The sequence below is a fragment of the Bufo bufo genome, chromosome 1 (genome assembly GCF_905171765.1).
Source record: "Bufo bufo chromosome 1, aBufBuf1.1, whole genome shotgun sequence".
Taxonomy (NCBI): Eukaryota; Metazoa; Chordata; class Amphibia; order Anura; family Bufonidae; genus Bufo; species Bufo bufo.
This window is the reverse complement of record NC_053389.1, coordinates 122605438-122626856: the sequence shown is the minus strand read 5'-3', so window position 1 is coordinate 122626856 and position 21419 is coordinate 122605438. Positions and strand designations below refer to the sequence as shown.

General features: G+C 43.1%; 1 protein-coding gene across 2 annotated transcripts in view; it reads left to right on the top strand.

Moving 5' to 3' along the window:
- Positions 1 to 19388, top strand: part of LOC120998447 — a 177767-nt gene extending 158379 nt beyond the window's left edge. For both annotated transcript variants that reach the window (XM_040429077.1, XM_040429082.1), the window contains 2 exons: positions 10542 to 10706; positions 18643 to 19388. In XM_040429077.1, the coding sequence (XP_040285011.1) occupies positions 10542 to 10706; positions 18643 to 18768 (291 nt within the window). In that variant the 3' untranslated portion in view covers positions 18769 to 19388. The remainder of the gene's footprint in view (positions 1 to 10541; positions 10707 to 18642) is intronic.
- Positions 19389 to 21419: the final 2031 nt, after the last annotated feature.

The following is a 21419-nucleotide window of genomic DNA, read 5'->3' as shown; positions in this document are numbered from 1 at the left end:
TCTGAAATTCTTAAAGGGGTTATTAGTCATATAATGAAAAATATACAATTTTCTTATTCACTTCCTTGATCAGGGCATCACTTTTCAAGATCTCTGACATTTACTAGTAACCCTTATTGTTGACTTCCAGGGGATAAAAAGTTTGGTCTTTTTGACGTGATAATCTTTTTTTGCGAATTCAGACATTTGTTGTTAAATTATTAGAGATGGCATCTCTCACTCTGGTGGATCTGGCACGTTTCTGCATGATATAGACAGCACACTTCACTAGGAACTGTGTAATACTTTACTTCTCCTGTGGGGGCACTGCTTGGAAGTTATACACTCACTGCTGAGTCTCCAAACTGTTCACAGCTGATCCCAGGGGGGATAACAGTTGAGCTTTGATGGACCCATCTACCATAAAGTGAGTTATCTCTTTAAATTCACTGGATTATCTACTTCAAACTTTAAAGGGCATCTGTCGGCAGATTTGTACCTATGACACTGGCTGACCTGTTACATGTGCACTTGGCAGCTGAAGGCATCTGTGTTGGTCCCATGTTCATATGTGCCCGCATTGCTGAGAAAAATGATGTTTTAATATATGCAAATGAGGCTCTAGGAGCAACAGAGGTGTTGCCATTACACCTACAGGCTCTGCTCTCTCTGCAACTGCCACGCCCTCTGCACTTTCATTGACAGGACGAGACCGTGTAAACATGACCACGCCTGACCCTGTCAATCAAAGTACCACCTAGAGCAGGGATGGGCAAATTGCGGCTCTCCAGCTGTTGTGAAACTACAACTCCCAGTATGCCCAGTCTGCCTACAGCAGGGCATGATGGGATTTGTAGTTTTACAGCAGCTGGAGAGCCGCAGTTTGCCCATCCCTGACCTAGAGAGAGCAGAGCCTCTAGGTGTAATGGTAACGCCCCAGTTGCTCCTAGAGGCTCATTTGCATATATTAAAACATTATTTTTCTCAGCAATGCGGGCACATATGAACATGGGACCAACACAGATGCCTTCAGCTGCCAAACGTACACGGAACAGGTCAGCCAGTGTCATAGGAACAAATCTGCTGACAGACCCTTTAATGCAGCACAGAATTATCCCCAAGTCATTAGCGGAAGCTGTAAAGTATATCATGTAACTTGTTAACACTTGTTTACTCACTAATTGCTGTGTGATTTACAGTTCAGCTCATTACGTTTTCATTGATTCTTAATTGAATACTTTACATCACAGTCACACCCGCTGCTAGCATAATACTCAGCGAACGGTCCACATTGTCGCTCTCTCTGTTTTGTCTGCCTATATCTGTAAAGCACGTGGACTGGGGAAGCACACCTTATGGGTTCTTTGCTTGGCTGACAAGACATTCTACTGTACAATACCTTACATATGATCTCTGGTAGGTAGGAGGGTGCACCTGAACGGTTACGTGAGACATATTCATTGGAACACAGTCTCATGGTTGTAGTGCACTCCTGAGGGGATGGAATTGCTGAGAGCACAGCACGCAGCTCACGGGTGCACTTACTGTCATTGCACCCTTTCAGCATATTGGAGCCTGCCTATTGTCTTTTCTGAGCAGGTGACAGGGGACTGGTATTTCTCTACTGCTCTCCTGGCAGAGCACAGCACACTTCCATTTTTGGTGCAATGGCACCATCTAGTGGCTGGTCCGCAGTGATGCCTTAGGTCTACTTATTGATTTCAAGGGAGCGTGTCAACAACTTTTATTATTATGAGGTGCAGTGTGAATATGAAGTTTTATGCTGCCAGGTTCTGCTCCTGCAAATGCACTGTAGGCAGATCTGCACTGTGACATGCTCTCTGCTTTTTAGCTGCTTTAAAGTCCCTCTCCCTGCTCTAAGTGACAGCTGTAGCATCCAACCAGGAGACCACTACAGTTATCAGAGCAGTGGGAAGTGGCTGTGAAGAAGCTCAATATAGAGAGCACATCACAGTGAACACTTTCAGGAGCAGAACCTGGCATAGTCTAACTATACACGGTAATAAAAGCTCCACAAAAGGTATGTGGTCATACCTAGTGCTGTCAGCAGTTTAGCAAGGTCTAACTTGCTGACAGACTTCCTTTAAGGTGGGCCCTGAGCCTACCATACATATCTATCTATCTAGTCCACAAATGCCGCAGTACAACCAGTTGAGTCAAAGATAGTGACGTTTATTCAACCAGTGCAATGTTTCAGCTTACTTACTGGGGCTTTTATCAAGTCTATGCAATTCCGGTTGACCCTGATAAATGTTGGATTATGGTCAACCCATATTTTCACAAAGCCATTTGGCCACTAAAACCCCTTTTTACATTTATCACTCAGTTTACCCTTCCCTACTTGTATTTATTCCCCAAAAAACCCCACTAAGGGCCCATTCACACAACCGTAAGGGATCCGTTCCCGTATTCCAGACCGCAAACGGCGGGTCTGCAATATACGGGCATTGGCCGTGTGCACTCTGTGCTGCAGATGCGGACCCATTAACTTGAATGGGGTTGCGATCCGCAAAATATGGCCAAAGATAGGACATGACTCTGAAGTGCTTCCGTGGGCTTTCAGGTAGGTGCTTGCACACTGCAAAAGATAGGTCATGCTGTATTTTGTGGATTTAAGTCAATGGGTCCGCACCGCAATACGGGATTCACATGGCCAGTGCACACTATTTGCGGTCCGCAGCACGGGGACGGTGGCTATATGGACAAGTGAATGAGTGCTAAAGCTAATAATTAAAAGACCTTGTCAATGCTACTGCTTAGCTTTGCTAGCACATCTATCAGCTTGGGATGTGGTTGGTGCACACAGCCTATCTCTTTGACCCTGTCAGATACTGTGGGGTCCTAATACTTGTATTTCTGTGTAACAAGCTTGCAGCTAGTGACAGATTAAGGTCTTTCGCACAGAAACATGTGTGCCCCGTGCCCGTGCAGCGGACTGCAAATTGTGGTCTGCAATCCACAATGCGGACTCATTGACTTGAATGGGTCCACGATCCGCAATAGACAGTCGGCACCGCAAAAAAAATAGGACATATCCTATTTTTTGTGGTGCTGAGACATGGACCGAAATCCCACAGAAGAGCTCTGTAGTGCTTTCATGGGCTTGCGATCTGTGCTTCCGCACTGCTCTGTATCTTGCGGATTGCAGACCCATTCAAGTCAATGGGTCCGCATCTGTGATACGGAGTGCACACGGTCCGCAATATTGGCACAGATGGCCTACGATCGTGTGCATGAGGCCTAAAACTCTTAGACACTGCCCTCCATCATGTTTCGCCAGAGCCCTTGCTTCTTCAGGGGTTTAGGGCAAAGAACAGATAACCATGCCGCACATCTGAGCTTTTAGAACCTAGGTTTGATGTAAGTTCCACCCTCCACCACCTACCAACCACATCCCAAGCTGATAGATGTGCTAGCAAAACAAAGCAGCAGCAGTGTGGTAGATGGGCATACATCATTTTTATATTTCCTAAGTACATTTCTATCGTGAATATAGCATTAGATCATATATTCAGTGTTTGCAAACTTCTGGTGCATTGAGGTTGGTTTTCTATTTCCAGCTATGGTGACACACATCTACTACAATTGCTGGGATATGCTGACCAACAGAGTGCTTTATATGTAGATATCTATCTGTCTAGTCAAAAGACGGTACTGTTGTAGCATTCCATGTTTAAACCTTTCCCTGCTGAGATTGAGCTTTAAAACCAGGCATGGATCTCTATCTGTTACACAGTCCGAGTTATCACAAGAGAAAGCAGCTCCCCTCTACAGCCAGCCGAGATGGGCAATGGGGGGCATGCCAAGAGGCTGCAGGAGGAAAGAAGAGACACAGATCCTTCTCTTTCCATGTCTTACTGTACATGTCCCCCCTCTGTGCATGTTATAAACTCCATTCCACCATCAATCAGAGAGCATACTTCCTGATTTTCACATATGGGTTCTTTTCATGCCAGAAAAGGAGGACCGTTTGTGACTGCTATGACCCTGACAGTTACCAGCATCCAGATCCCAGCACCAAATAAGTTGCACCAAACATACCACAAACGCACAAATGTCAATAAAGTTTACATACAGTTTATTTGAAAAGTCTTTAGATCCTTTAATTTTTTTCACATTTTGTTACGTCTGTAGGCCTTGTACTACAATAAAAAAAGAAAAAAATCACATTTCCCTCATCAGTCTGCACTCAGTACCCCATGATGTTAAAGAATAAAAGAAAACAGAATTGTAGAAATTTTTGCAAATATTTTAAAAATTAAAAACTAAAATTTTGCATGGTCCTAAGTATTTAGACCATTTGCTATAACACTTTAGAAGTTTAGCTCCCTATTTGGACACAGCCCTGTCTGTATAAGGTCTCATAGCTGACAATGCAAATCAGAGCAAAAGCCAAGCCATGATTAGGAAAGAACTGCTTGTTGAGCTCAGTAGAATTAAAGGTTCCCAAGAGCAGAGTGGCCTCCATCATTCTTAAATGGAAGTTTGGCCACCCACTAAACCAAGTAATCGGGGAGATGAGCCTTGGTATAATAGGTGACCAAGAACCCAATGGTCACACTGGCTAATCCTGTGTGCAGATGGGAGAAACTTCCAGAAGGTCAACCATCACTGCAGCACTTCACCAATCTGGGCTTTATGGCAGGAAGGGCAGAATAAAGCCTCTCCTTAGTAAAAGACACAAAGCCTGCCTAAAGTTTGCAAAAAAACATCTGAAGGACTCTCTGGTCCTATAAAACCAAGATTGAAGTTTTTGGCCTCAATTCTAAGCATCATGTCTAGGGAAACCAGACACTTCTTATCACATGCCCATTAACATCCCTACAGTGAAGCATGGTGGTGGCAGTATCATGCTGGATGGGGTTCTGTGGCTGGGACAGGGAGACTGGTGAGGGCTGAGGGAAAGCTGAATGGAGCTACATATATATATTCTTAATAAAAACCTGAACCAGAGTACTCTGAATCTCTGACTGGGCCGCAGTGGCGTGCCCAGGGTGTTTGGCACCCGAGGCGGGTCATTTCTCTGGCACACCCCCTTCCCCAATACTTGACCACATACCTCTTACATCCAGGGAGATCTCCTGTCATGTGGACCTTCTCTTTCCTCTTCTCCTCCGTTAGACCGCCATGAGAAATTATTTTAGCCGCATCTCGTCTCTACAGAGGTTGTAACACAGACACGTTACATTTCTCAATTTTTCCATCAACCCCCCCATCCTGGTGTCCCCACAGTGTCATCCTGCTGCCACCCCCAATACTGTACCCGTTGTGCTCCCCAATGCCCCAGGTACTTTACTGCTGAAAAAATAGTGACCCTAATAGATATAATTGGGGTCATTTATCAAACTGGTGTAAAGTAGAACTGGATTTCCAAAAGAGCTGTCAAATATAAAAGGTGGAATCTGATTGGCTGCTATGGGCAACTAAGCCAGTTCTACTTTACACCAGTTTGATAAATTACCCCAAATGTTCCTATACTGTCCACAGCAGTTATAATGTCCCCTAGAGTACCCCCAGTAATAATAACACCCTCTATTATGATCCAGGTAATAATCCCTGTATAGTGTCCCCAGAAATAATAGAATGGCCCCTACAGTGCCTCCCCAATAGAAAGGCCCCCACACAGTAATTTCCCCCACACTGCCCCCCACACAGTAATTTCCCCCCACACAGTAGTGTCCCCCACACAGTAGTGTCCCCCACACAGTAGTGTCCCCCACACTGCCCCCATACAGTAGTGTCCCCCACACTGCCCCCATACAGTAGTGTCCCCCACACTGCCCCCATACAGTAGTGTCTCCCACACTGCCCCCGTACAGTAATGTCCCCCACACTGCCCCCACACAGTAGTGTCCCCCACTCTGCCCCCACACAGTAGTTTCCCCCACCCTGCCCCCACACAGTAGTGTCCCCCACGCTGCCCCCCACACAGTAGTGTCCCCCCACACAGTAGTGTCCCCCACACTGTCCCCCACACAGTAGTGTCCCCCACACTGCCCCCATACAGTAGTGTCTCCCACACTGCCCCCATACAGTAGTGTCTCCCACACTGCCTCCATACAGTAGTATCCCCCACACTGCCCCCACACAGTAGTGTCCCCCACACAGTAGTGTCCCCCCACACAGTAGTGTCCCCCACACTGTCCCCCACACAGTAGTGTCCCCCACACTGCCCCCATACAGTAGTGTCTCCCACACTGCCCCCATACAGTAGTGTCTCCCACACTGCCTCCATACAGTAGTGTCCCCCACACTGCCCCCACACAGTAGTGTCCCCCACACAGTAGTGTCCCCCTTGATGCCCCCACAGTAGTGTCCCCCACAATGCCCCCACACAGTAGTGTCCCCCACACTGCCCCCACACAGTAGTGTCCCCCACACAGTAGTGTCCCCCACGCTGCCCCCCACACAGTAGTGTCCCCCACACAGTAGTGTCCCCCACGCTGCCCCCCACACAGTAGTGTCCCCCACACTGTCCCCCACACAGTAGTGTCCCCCACTCTGCCCCCACACAGTAGTGTCCCCCACATTGCCCATATAGTAATTTTCCCCCCACATAGTAATCCCTCCCATAATAATTTGCCCCCCACTATGCCACACAGTATCCCACCATATCTCCCCCCCACGTCCTCCTGTGTGCACCCCCCTCATGTCCCCCAAAGTTGGCACATAAAAGAAAAAAAAAAGCTAAATACTTACCTGCGCTTGCTCGCAGAGTCCCGTCACTGTGCTGCTGAGTCCGGGCACAGGCGCGCGATGACGTCATCATGGGCGCCTGCGCCGGGATTTCACTACCGCATAGGCTTCAGGCCTACTAGGCCTGAAGCCTATGGCGTGATCGGCGGCGGGGCAGGGAACAATGCGCTCCACTCCCTGCCCCGCCGCAGTATGTGGGTGTCAGCGCTTCAGCAACGAGCGCTTCCATCTGTATTGATGGAAGCGCTCATGGCTTCTGGGCCTGTTGGCACCCCCGTGAGAGCCAGCACCCAGGGCGGACCGCCCTCCCCCCCCTGGGCACGCCACTGCTGGGCCGAAAGGTTCACTTTCTAACAAGACAGTGACCCTAAGTACACAGCCAAGACAACAGGAGTGGCTTTGAGACAACTCTTTGAATGGCCTTGAGTTACCCAGAGACCTCTGGAGAGATCTTAAAATGACTGTCCACTGACATTCCCTCTCCAGCCTTTTAAGAGCTTGAGAGGATCTGCAGAGAAGAATTGCAGAAAATCCCCAAATCCAGGTTTTCAAACAATGTGGCATCATACCCAAGAAGACTGGAGGCTGTAATCTTTGCCAAAGGTGCTTCAACTGTCCTGGGTAAAGGGTCTGAATACTTATGTCAGTGCAATATTTTAGTTTTTCCTTTTCAATAAATTAGCTAAGATTTTGATCAGTCTGTTTTTACTTTCTTATTATAGGGTACTGAGTGCAGAAAAACTTAAATTAATTATTTCTTTTTTATTTAACCACCTGGCCACAACATGTTTCTGCAATGCAACTTCAGGGTGGGCCCTAACATCAGACTATGATCTGTCTCTGCACTTTTTTTGGACAGGCTGCCTTACTTACATCCTCTGCAGGATGTGGATATTTTATTTCATGCAGGTGATCAGTCTGGCCCTCAAGTGTGTCCAGGCATCGTGCGACTTTAAACTCCTCGATATGTGGCAATGGAGACTCTGGTCCTTTTCAGATGGCAATTCTCCAAAGAACTTCTTGTATAAGGAATATGCTAGACTACGCATTTTAGTTGGAAATTAGATTTTTTTTTCCAATTCTTGCTAATAATCACTCTTTGCTGCAGAGATACATGAAGATGGTAGTGTGCATTAATTGCTAGGTTATATTTTTATATACTGTATATTTTGTACTCTCAAATGAAGATTTTGATAACATAAAAGCTGTTTGTAGTGTACAGTATAGATTTTTAACATATGTAGATGATGGCCAAATATTACATGTACCTTCTGTTCTAGTGTTTGTAAGAGCACAAGCTCTTGTTGATGTATATGCTTGTGGTATATATGAAAGTTGCATACCTCAGTATATTACATTTATATTGTTTTTATGTGTAAACGTCTGCTTGGTAGTGTGTTTTAGGGGCAAATGTTTTGATGCATTTTTAAAATAAATCCTGTTTGTGACAAAGCTACACAAAGGGGGACATGGTTGTCAACAGTCCATCAAGGTAACTGCAATTGTCAGGTTGTCTGCTGTCAGGAAATATATTAGTTTTGGGGGCACACGTTTCAAGGACTGTAATGTAATCCAGCACCAGTTCTAAACGTAAGACCGCTTCCGACTATTCATTGCGCTGCAATCTGTGCTTTAAATACGCCTAATTTAGGTGTATTTCATATTAGTACATGAACCCCTTATGTAAAGTTAGGACTAAGTGGTTTGTACGAACTCTGCACATGTTTATTTTTAAGAAGCATGGTTCATATAACTTCCTGCTTGGGTTACCAACTAATATCAGCTTTCATGCAATTTCTATGAATATCTACACTTTCACGCAAAGTTGCATGAAGGTATCTGTGAGGATAAAGTGTTAAGTGGCATTTTGGCAATGTGCCTGGTGTCTTCTTTAAAAAATAAAATAAAACAGTATGAGGGGGTTAGTATGTGTTTTTATTTTGTCATTCAAGTTTTATTTGTATGTGTCAAAACAGCAAAAATTGTCCTGACTAGCACAGATGCAAATTGTCCAAACACCCCTTATAGCGAAAGGGTTGATGCAATGATTCAACCAATAACCAAATCAATTATCAGGGATGAGAATTTGTAGGAACAATAATTGGCCTTTTTAAGGGCACAACCAGATGACGAGGTTGTGTGGCATTTCGTTCCCAGTAATTGCCTGAAACATTGGTCGGTATAAAAAAAGCTTTAGGCATAAAACTCAATGAATACATAATGATCAATTGTCTTTTTGATTAATAAAATGGGTGGTGCAGGCCTGGACAATAGGTCATGATGTATTCATTGGGTTTTAGGAAATAGGCATTGCTGTTGTTAAAGGGATTCTGTCACCTCGTTTTACCCTATAGAGCTGCGGACATGCACGGCTAGATCGCCGCTAGCATGTCCGCAATATACCTGTCCTATATCTCTGAGTGCTTTTATTGAGTGTAAAAAATGATTTTATATATATATTCAAATCATCCTGGTAAGGTGCCCAAGGGGCTGTACTAACTGTTCTGGAGCCCAGCCACGCCCCCCTGTGAAGGAGCCCAACCACACCCCCTGTGAAGGAGCGCAGCACCGCCTGCGTCCGCCGAATCTCCTTCTTGCTCGCGCATGCGCAGTGTCGGCATAGTGTTACTTCCCTGTGCTGGCATCAGCCTCAGGGACGGAGCTGCGCATCGCGAGATTACGGCGATCTGACTTTGTGAGCGAGGAGGAGATTCCTGGATACAGGCGGTGCTGGGCTCCTTCTCAGGGGGGCATGGCTGGGCTCCAGAACGTTTAGTACAGCCCCTTGGGCACCTTACCAGGCTGATTTAGCATATATATAAAATAATTTTTACACTCAATAAAAGCACTCAGAGATATGGGACAGGTATATTGCGGACATGCTAGCGGCGATCTAGCCGTGCATGTCCACAGCTCTATAGGCTAAAACGAGGTGACAGAATCCCTTTAAAGAGTCTTTAAACCCTTTTGCTATAAGCACCGTACATGTACAGCGCTGGAGCGATGGGTAAACATGGCGCCCGCTCACACATGCAGCGGGCGCCGTGGCCGGCGAGTCTCCACTGTTTCAAATAGCAGAGACCGGCGGCTAATAACTGAGACCAGCAATAATGCCGATCGCGGTCATTAAAGCCTTTAGATGCTGTGATCAAGTGTGATCATGGCATCTAAAAGTTAAAAAATACCTGGAAGCACGCGCTTCCTGGCTTCTTACCGGCATCCCCTGCGGCCAACAAGGATGACGGTTAGTGATTTCAATACGCTGGGTCTCTCTTAAGAGACCCAAGGTATTGGAGCTGCAATTCTTATGTTGGCCAGCATTTGGCAGGCCAGCACAAGAAATGAGCAATTCAGCTATTATGCTTCTCTCTACAGGTCAGTTTTTCTGCAAAGGGAATGCCGTAGGTGCAAAACCCATAAAATGGTGGAGGAATTGCATTTTGTTTCCAATTCCACCCTATTTGGAATTTTTGGCATTAGAAAGTACAACTTGTCCCGCTAAAAACAAGCCCTCATATGGATACGTGAACAGAAAAAATAAAAAAAAGTTATGGCTCCGGGAAGATAGGGGGAAAAAAAAAAAAGGAGAAAAAGCAAAAATGAAAAAACCTTAGGTATCCAAGGGGTTAATATACTACTTGTACAATGCTACCTTTTCAAGCGGTCTGGTTAATAGGGCAGAGTGGCAGCATGGAGGAAATCTAATTCCCTGTAGCAGGTTTCCTAGGGCTGTCAGATGAATTCTGTCAATGGAGAGAGCAAGGTGGCCATCAGTACATTCAGAAAGCAGGAGGATCACAAATTATCCATGACACCACATAAGGATGATTTCTTTGTTGTTTTAGGGGGAATTACGCTGTGCTGGAGGGAGTCCTATTGAAGTGTTTGACTTTGTGAATAATAAGAAAACACTGTATCCAGCGAAGATTGTAGGATTCATGCCTATGCATCTGAGCGCACATGGCGGTGCTGACTACTACCTCATCAACAGTTTTATTTCTGCAGTCGCTGTAAGTATTTTCAGTCACCTATAGTCGAGGCCGTCACTAGCTGATGCTAGATACAGTTCATAGTTATTTTTTAGCTTATACATATAAAATACTGTATATAACCAGTAGGAAATATTGCTTAAATTCCATTTTTTTTTACTTTACTTACATGCCCATTGTACCAGAATAAGACTATGACTGGTAAGGTACCTCCAATAAGACGGTCCCACCTGGCATCGCATTGCACTCGCTGTGGAGTGTGGTGCATATCTTCTGGTTATTCAAAAACAACATAAGTCCTAGAAGGACTGGTCTCACTCCCTACAAGTACCTTGTGATAGCCCTATGGCTGACTTTATAGTACACACACCCTTTTGCAACCTTATCTCTACAGCTACTAGTACAGAACTAGTAGTACAGAAGTACAAAACTTGTGCTCCAGATTTTTACAGTTGACCAGACCCCAAATTCCTTCAACCAATTACAGAGCTGGTGATTGATAAGGCCTTTATAAAGGCAACCTACTGCCATTTTGAGAAGTTATTGCTGATTACTAAACGGTTGTATGTCCAGATTTTATGCTTTTCTTTACCTTAATGGCATTTTCCGGGACTAGAATATTGATAACCTCTCTTCGAGGTAGGTCATAATATCAAATTAGTCAGGGTCCAACTCCCGGCACCCCCGCCGATCATCTGTTTGAAGAAGCCACTAAGGCCTCTTCTTAACCCATTGATGTTATGTTCATCGGTCACATGATCTATGGTACAGTGAATGGGCTTAGGCTGCAATACCGAGCACAGCCACTGTACAATGTATGGCGCTGTGCATGGTATGCTATGAGGAGTGCTGCGGTGTCTTCAAACAGCTAACCAGTGAGGGCACCAGGATTCGGACCATCTGATATAGATGACCCATCCTGGTATTGTTGTTGCGCCTTTTCATAGGTAAATGCATTGATATCCAATTATTCTAGTCAAGATGGATGTTCATTGCCATGCTCGACTATAGTTACAATTTTGTATATCTTGAGTAGGCCAAAGTAAGGTCGTACAAAGGTTTCTGCTTTTTAGTGTTATTCTTCTCATGAATGTACCAGTCTGAGAAGAGGCCTCCTTGTCTACTTATAAATTTATGACGGGAGATAAAGATAAGCTCTATACAGCTGGTGATAATTACCTATACAATTAGGTATTTATTAATTAAGCAAAATATATAATATTCAAATATTCATTTAATGAGCCTTAGTCCTTAGCATAAGACAATCAGTAGGACATATATATATATATATATATATATATACAGTACAGACCAAAAGTTTGTACACACCTTCTCATTCAAAGAGTTTTCTTTATTTTCATGACTATGAAGGCATCAAAACTATGAATTAACACATGTGGAATTATATACATAACAAACAAGTGTGAAACAAGTTCTTCAAAGTAGCCCCTTTTGCTTTGATTTTGGCATTCTCTTCATGAGCTTCAAGAGGTAGTCACCTGAAATGGTCTTCCAACAGTCTTGAAGGAGTTCCCAGAGGTGCTTAGCACTTGTTGGCCCTTTTGCCTTCACTCTGCGGTCCAGCTCACCCCAAACCATCTCGATTGGGTTCAGGTCCGGTGACTGTGGAGGCCAGGTCATCTGGCGCAGCACCCCATCACTCTCCTTCATGGTCAAATAGCCCTTACTTTCAAAGTTTTCCCAATTTTCCGGCTGATTGACTGACCTTCATTTCTTTAAAGTAATGATGGCCACTCGTTTTTCTTTACTTAGCTGCTTTTTTCTTGCCATAATACAAATTCGAACAGTCTAGTCAGTAGGACTATCAGCTGTGTATCCACCTGACTTCTCCTCAATGCAACTGATGGTCCTAACCCCATTTATAAGGCAAGAAATCCCACTTATTAAACCTGACACGGCACACCTGTGAAGTGAAAACCATTTCAGGGGACTACCTCTTGAAGTTCATAAAGAGAATGCCAAGAGTGTTCAAAGCAGTAATCAAAGCAAAAGGTAGCTACTTTGAAGAACCTAGAATATGACATATTTTCAGTTGTTTCACACTTGTTTGTTATGTATATAATTCCACATGTGTTAATTCATAGTTTTGATGCCTTCAGTGTAAATCTACAATTTTCATAGTCATGAAAATAAAGAAAACTCTTTGAATGAGAAGGTCTGTCCAAACTTTTGGTCTGTACTGTGTGTATATATATATATATATATATATATATATATGTGTATATATATATATTACTTTATATGATATTGTTATATGTTATAATATTCATCTCTAAAAGAGTGTCTGTAAAGATGTGTGTTTTATAACAATTAATCACATCTTTGGTATGACAGGAGGTACTGATATCTCTGTGAGAAAACAAGACCATTCATATCATTATGGTCCATAGATCAACAGTGTGAGAAACATTCAGAGAGACGCCTAGAGGTCTGTCTCTAATTGCTACAAGTGTCAGAATTAATCCCTATAGCTTTGAATTAAAGCTTCTAAGGTCAAATGTATAGAATACGTTTTATTCAGACTTACATAAGTTAACCCTTTATACTATGATGCAAATAGCTTACACAGCAGTGCCACCTAGGTATGAGTAGGTGATATTACAACAGTAGCAAAAGTGCATTCTGGGTAAGGTTATGATTTCATATTTCTTATCAATAGTCACGCCCATCCGACAATGATTGGAAAGTTCAAAACTAGGAAGGTGTGTCTAACTGATAAGTTTGTTATCATAAACCATACACGGTGGGGGGGAGAAAAACTCAAAAAGGAGAAACACATTAGAAGAAAAAAAGGAAAGACAAAGTGGAGCTCTCTAGAGGGGTCTATTAAGATGAAAGCCATGGTGAGATGCACTATGATAGACCACCCAGCTTTCCTAGGAGCAGAAGTGAGATTCCTACTAGGACTTCGTAAGAGACACAGAAAATGATATTTCATTTTATTAAGACTAATTTGATAGTGTGGGTGAAATTATACCATCTAGATTTGCAAATAAATAAATTTATTAATTGATCATCTCCATATTGAGATGTAGTCTTAGGATATTGTGAGACTTCATTCTACCTGCAGAAGAATCTAGAATCTAGACTCATAATCCAGCAAAGCATTAAATGCTTGCTTATATATATATATATACAGTGGGGGAAATAATTATTTGACCCCTCACTGATTTTGTAAGTTTGTCCAATGACAAAGAAATGAAAAGTCTCAGAACAGTATCATTTCAATGGTAGGTTTATTGTAACAGTGGCAGATAGCACATCAAAAGGAAAATCGAAAAAATAACTTTAAATAAAAGATAGCAACTGATTTGCATTTCATTGAGTGAAATAAGTATTTGAACCCTCTAACAAAAAAAGACTTAATACTTGGTGGAAAAACCCTTGTTTGCAAGCACAGAGGTCAAACGTTTCTTGTAATTGATGACCAAGTTTGCGCACATTTTAGGAGGAATGTTGGTCCACTCCTCTTTGCAGATCATCTCTAAATCCCTAAGGTTTCGAGGCTGTCTCTGTGCAACTCTGAGCTTGAGCTCCCTCCATAGGTTTTCGATTGGATTAAGGTCCGGAGACTGACTAGGCCACTCCATGACCTTAATGTGCTTCTTCTTGAGCCACTCCTTTGTTGCCTTTGCTGTATGTTTTGGGTCATTGTCGTGCTGGAACACCCATCCACGACCCATTTTCAGTTTCCTGGCAGAGGGAAGGAGGTTTTCGCTCAGGATTTCACGATACATGGCTCCGTCCATTTTCCCGTTTATGCGAATAAGTTGTCCTGTGCCCTTAGCAGAAAAACACCCCCAAAGCAAAATGTTTCCACCCCCATGCTTGACGGTGGGGACGGTGTTTTGGGGGTCATAGGCAGCATTTTTCTTCCTCCAAACACAGCGAGTTGAGTTAATGCCAAAGAGCTCTATTTTGGTCTCATCAGACCACAGCACCTTCTCCCAGTCACTCTCTGAATCATTCAGGTGTTCATTGGCAAACTTCAGACGGGCCTGCACATGTGCCTTCCTGAGCAGGGGGACCTTGCGAGCCCTGCAGGATTTTAATCCATTGCGGTGTAATGTGTTTCCAATGGTTTTCTTGGTGACTGTGGTCCCTGCTAATTTGAGGTCATTAACTAACTCCTCCCGTGTAGTTCTAGGATGCTTTTTCACCTTTCTCAGAACCATTGACACCCCACGAGGTGAGATCTTGCGTGGAGCCCCAGAGCGAGGTCGATTGATGGTCATTTTGTGCTCCTTCCATTTTCGAACAATCGCACCAACAGTTGTCACCTTCTCTCCCAGCTTCTTGCTAATGGTTTTGTAGCCCATTCCAGCCTTGTGCAGGTCTACAATTTTGTCTCTGACATCCTTGGACAGCTCTTTGGTCTTTCCCATGTTGGAGAGTTTGGAGTCTGCTTGATTGATTGATTCTGTGGACAGGTGTCTTTTATACAGGTGACTAGTTAAGATAGGTGTCCTTAATGAGGGTGACTAATTGAGTAGAAGTGTCTAACCACTCTGTGGGAGCCAGAACTCTTAATGGTTGGTAGGGGTTCAAATACTTATTTCACTCAATGAAATGCAAATCAGTTGCTATCTTTTATTTAAAGTTTTTTTTTCGATTTTCCTTTTGATGTGCTATCTGCCACTGTTACAATAAACCTACCATTGAAATGATACTGTTCTGAGACTTTTCATTTCTTTGTCATTGGACAAACTTACAAAATCAGTGAGGGGTCAAATAATTATTTCCCCCACTGTATATATATATACACTCACCTAAAGAATTATTAGGAACACCATACTAATACGGTGTTGGACCCCCTTTTGCCTTCAGAACTGCCTTAATTCTACGTGGCATTGATTCAACAAGGTGCTGATAGCATTCTTTAGAAATGTTGGCCCATATTGATAGGATAGCATCTTGCAGTTGATGGAGATTTGAGGGATGCACATCCAGGGCACGAAGCTCCCGTTCCACCACATCCCAAAGATGCTCTATTGGGTTGATATCTGGTGACTGTGGGGGCCATTTTAGTACAGTGAACTCATTGTCATGTTCAAGAAACCAATTTGAAATGATTCTAGCTTTGTGACATGGAGCATTATCCTGCTGGAAGTAGCCATCAGAGGATGGATACATGTTCTCATTCTGTTTACGCCAAATTCGGACTCTACCATTTGAATGTCTCAACAGAAATCGAGTCTTCAACAGTCCAATTTTGGTGAGCTCGTGCAAATTGTAGCCTCTTTTTCCTATTTGTAGTGGAGATGAATGGTACCCGGTGGGGTCTTCTGCTGTTGTAGCTCATCCGCCTCAAGGTTGTGCGTGTTGTGGCTTCACAAATGCTTTGCTGCATACCTCGGTTGTAACGAGTGGTTATTTCAGTCAACGTTGCTCTTCTATCAGCTTGAATCAGTCGGCCCATTCTCCTCTGACCTCTAGCATCCACAAGGCATTTTTGCCCACAGGACTGCCGCATACTGGATGTTTTTCCCTTTTCACCCCATTCTTTGTAAACCCTAGAAATGGTTGTGCGTGAAAATCCCAGTAACTGAGCAGATTGTGAAATACTCAGACCGGCCCGTCTGGCACCAACAACCATGCCACGCTCAAAATTGCTTAAATCACCTTTCTTTCCCATTCTGACATTCAGTTTGGAGTTCAGGAGATTGTCTTGACCAGGAGCACACCCCTAAATGCATTGAAGCAACTGCCATGTGATTGGTTGACTAGATAATTGCATTAATGAGAAATGGAACAGGTGTTCCTAATAATTCTTTAGGTGAGTGTATATATATAGAACATTCTTCGCCAAGCTAAATGATGGGTTTCCACAGGAAAGACTTATTTGAAGTCCTTCTCATTTAAGATATGGTCTAGCAAAGATCCTAGATCCCTGTTATTTGTCCTAATAGTCTTACCAAAGTCATATGTAATCTCTTCTAAATTATATCCTTGAATGGATTTGACCATTCTGGAAGTCATGTGATGTGTAGTTGGTTAGAAGGGGGCGGAATGTATTTACCATTCTATATTGATGTCTAGGATTAGACATGCCCATCCTGATATCATGAGGTTTTCTCTGAACAGAAGTAATGTATATAACTTATGTTCCTATTTTGATATCCTAACCTAATAATAGCTTTGTTATAATGTGACAAGTTATTTCCACTCACATGTATTGTTAAGCTTGTAATGCTTTATATTAATGCTAGATATATATTCATTTGCATGTATCATTGTGTTTATTTACTTATATATGTTTATAACCTTGTAACCAATAAATCTGCATATTTTTATTAATACCTGTGTATTATAGTATAATGTAGGACTACATTTTTATCATTAACTTCATCTCACGTCAAAAGAACTTATTTATCTGAGGAAATAGTCAGACTCAGCTGTGAATTGTATCGATTAGTTTATCTACAATTCACCAGGTCATGATTTTAAGAATTTATGACAAATGATTTTTATGACCATAATTAATAATTCTTAATTGAATTATTACCGTCCGACATTGTACACCCAGAAAAACCTTTAAAGGGGTTGTCCGGGTTCTTAGCTGAACCCGGACATCCCTCCATTTTCACCCCGGCAGCTCCCCTGACATGAGCATCGGAGCAGTTCATGCTCCGATGCTCTCCTTTGCCCTGCGCTAAATCGCGCAGGGCAAAGGCATTTTTAGGAGTTCCGGTGACGTACTGGGGCTCTCCATGGGGCTGACAGGAACCCCGGTGACGTCACTGGCACTGTTGGGCTGGATTTAGCTCTGCCCTAGCCAGTAAAACGGCTAGGGCAGAGCTAAAGCCCGCCCCTCAGAGCCGGTGACGTCACCGAACACACTGCTGGGCGGAAGTTACCGCTCGGCAGTGTGTTATTGAAAACAAAAAAGCCCGTGCCCTGCACGATTTAGCGCAGGGCACGGGAGCGCATCAGAGCATGAGATGCTCCGATGCTAGCCTCAGGGGTGCTCTCTGGGTGAAAAATAGGGTATGTCCGGGTTCAGCTCTGAACCCGGACAACCCCTTTAATGATACCTCTGTAGGTAGTGTGATTATCTAGCTAACAAAATTATCTATAAAGTTTGAATTGTCCTGACAAAGATCGAAAGACTACACTTTTTGTCTTTCTATTTACTTCCTCACCATCCAGCAGCCTGTAGCCTGCAGGCTCTTTGTAAATGTTCAGAAACCAGAGTCATCAAAAGATCAGCCTAGTTTAATACATAGTAGATAGATGCAGCTGCAGTTTCTATCCGTGTCGGTGAGACTGCATGCTGTAAGAGGAGAGGGGAGGAGGAGCCAAAATAGGATGACCTCTGATTGGATCAGAGCAGACAGCATTAGGTCACACCTGGAAGAGTCTGCCCACTCAAAAAGCATGGAGATGGAAACTATGTATGAGTTAATCTGTATTCTCATCATGAAGTGATTGTATAGTGCTAGGATGTACATCACATTATGATCATGAGGGTCCGACCTCTGGGAGCCCCACTAATCCTGATGATGAAGGAGCCTCAGTGGTAAACCTTCAATGAAACCCCTTCACAGACTTTCCCTGCAACCTTGGCCCCATTCATTGAAATACAGCTATGCTACACAACCAGGTGACCAGAAGCACTGTGAAGGGGTGCAGTGCTGAATTATTGTTGTGACCCCTTCATTCTCAGAATCAGTGGGGGGTCCCAGAGGTCCCCCACTGATTATAATGTGATAGCGATATGCCATCACTTTATGAGATGGAAAAAACCCTTTGATGTTGTACATACAGAGGGATAAAAAAGGCCCAAAAACAGGTTAGACCCCTTTTCATAGAATCTGAGGCAAAATTCTATATCACGCAAAATAATGAGAGTTCTGTCATGCCTACACAATTACAAAAATTATAAGCAAATAAAAAATATTGTTAGTAAAATCTGATCTGTGATTGCTCCCAACAGGATAACGATCCCTCTCTGATTTTGAGTGGGCCAGATGATACCCTTCGAAGTCACTTGTTGGTGTTTCAGGCTGAAAAATCGAGGAGAGAGAACTGTGTGGTGCACATAGACAAGGATGGACAATGAGCAATGAAGATTATCAAATCTTGTCAAATGTCCTTGATTTTACTGCAAAATGATATTATAAATGAGTAACAATAGAATATTGCCAATTAATAATAAGATGCCTTAAATCAATTCTCATGGTTGGCTGGTATGATATGACCATCAGGGGAGCAATGTGTGCACAGTGTGGGCAGGAGGTCATGTTTTCAAAGATTATTTAAATGATTGATCAGGATTAGAAAAATTACCTGCTTTTTCCCCCAGAAGAACCTCTACTCTTGGCCATGGTATCGCAGTTCAGCCTACTAGATTCCAGACATACAGTACTATTTGTGTACATCTTCGTCTAGTGATAGCTTTTGACATATGTACTTGTAGTACTACCATACTTAATTATTTTAACGCTTCTTTCCCAGGTTAAACCACTTACACAATCTTTAGATCTAGTTTCAATAGAGAGGCCAGATGAGAATAGGAAGCTAGGGCTGTGGCACAGGTTTGTCCTTTCCTTTGAATCTATGTATCTAGAAGAATGTTTTATGCTTTGTAATTGCAATAAATATATTGTATATACTGTATGTATTTAAACACTGATTTTAAGCACTGTTACCATGAGATAAATGCATTAAATTTATGTCACTGCCTTCAAAAAGTATGTTTTTAATTAATTTGATTACATTTAGATATTTGTGATTTTTGCTTTTACAGACCACGACCCCTATAACTTTTTTGTTCTTATATGTATGGATCTGTGTGAGGGCTAATTTTTGCATGGCGATCTGGAATTTCATTGATACCATTTTGGTGTGTGTATAACTTTTTGATCACTTTTTTTAAAAAAAATTGTGGGTAGCGAAGCGACCATTTCATTTTGGGGAAAGAGGGGTAATTAGAATTTTTTTTATTTATTTTTTAAACATTTTCAATCATCCGATTTGTATTTTACTATGTTACTATGAAGTCCTGTCATAGGGAGCGGCTGCATTGGAACTAATGTGAGGCACTGCATCCAGCTCCCCCAGTCCTCCCCAGGGGAACACACTTGGAAGCACGCGATGATAGGTTAAAAGTCCACGATCGGCATTACTGCCAGTCGTGAACATTAGTCCCGGGTGTTTGCTGTTTAAAACATGCGCTGGTCGGGAAGGGTTTAATATTGTACAGTCAGGTCCATAAATTTTGGGACATCGACACAATTCTAACATTTTTGGCTCTATACACCACCACAATGGATTTGAAATGAAACGAACAAGATGTGCTTTAACTGCAGACTGACAGCTTTAATTTGAGGGTATTTACATCCAAATCAGGTGAACGGTGTAGGAATTACAACAAGGCAATCTGCAAATACTGTGTTTTGTCTGTCCAGGATTGTTAAGTTGTCGAAGGTTCAGTAGTATGATGAAGACATTATGCAGCAAGTGTGGACACACTGGGAAGAATTTATCATGAGGAGAATAGTTTTGCTTCAGTCTGTGTTGGAGTACTTTAGGGTTAACTTTATTGATCATATTCGATAACGGGATTCGTTGCCGACGAATCCCGTTATCGACTAATCGCCGATTGGTTGCTATGCGGGCTGGCGGTTTACTTTAAATCAGTGCATCTTTATTTTGCCTTACAATGAAGCTCCAGTAACAGGCAGAGCGGGCGGCGGCGTAACGTCACTTACTCACTTACCGCCTGCGTCATTCATAAAGTGGGCGGAGCAGGCGCGTCACGTGAGTGAGTGACGTTACACCGCCGCCCGCTCTGCCTGTTACCAGAGCTTCATTGTATTTGATTTTGTAAGGTATTAAAGATCAATTCATAGCGCTGATTTAAAGTTTAAGTAAAAGTTACTGCAGGGTAACGGTTAAGGAATACTCTTTAGATATTGCTGTTAGCTGGGGCCGGTGTATTGGGACTCGGGAGACACTGTTAAGGGGGAGATCTGTGGATGACACATATAGCATAAGATGCTATATAGTGTCATCCACAGATCCCCCTCCCCATAACAGTGTCATCCACAGATCCCCCTCCTCATAACAGTGCCATCCACAGATCCCCCTCCCATAACAGTGCCATCCACAGTTCCTCCTCCCCATAGCAGTGCACAGATCCCCCTCCCCATAGCAGTGCCATCCACAGATCCCCTCCATAACAGCGCCATCCACAGATCCCCCATAAAAGTGTGTCATCCACAGATCCCCCATAAAAGTGTGTCATCCACAGATCCCCCATAAAAGTGTGTCATCCACAGATCCCCCATAAAAGTGTGTCATCCACAGATCCCCATAACAGTGTGTCATCTACAGATCCCCCATAAAAGTGTGTCATCCACAGATCCCCCATAAATGTTAAACTTGCAAGATCATACTTGTCTATCCCAAGTACATCCACACCATTGGAACGCCTCTTCTCTGCTACAGGCAACATAGCGTGTAAGAAGAGAGCTAGCCTCAGCCCTGACCATGTGGACATGTTGTCTTTTTTACATTGTAATGCAAAATTTTTATAATTATGTAACTCCTAAATTTGTTTTAATATGGCCTTTGAACATAATTTTTCAAGTAAAATCATATAAACCCTTTTTTTACATTTAGTGCTCTTGTACTTAAAAAATCTAATTAACCTAGCTCTGTTTTTGGAGGTTGGAGTAAGACATAGAACCCAATGGAAATGTAGAGAGA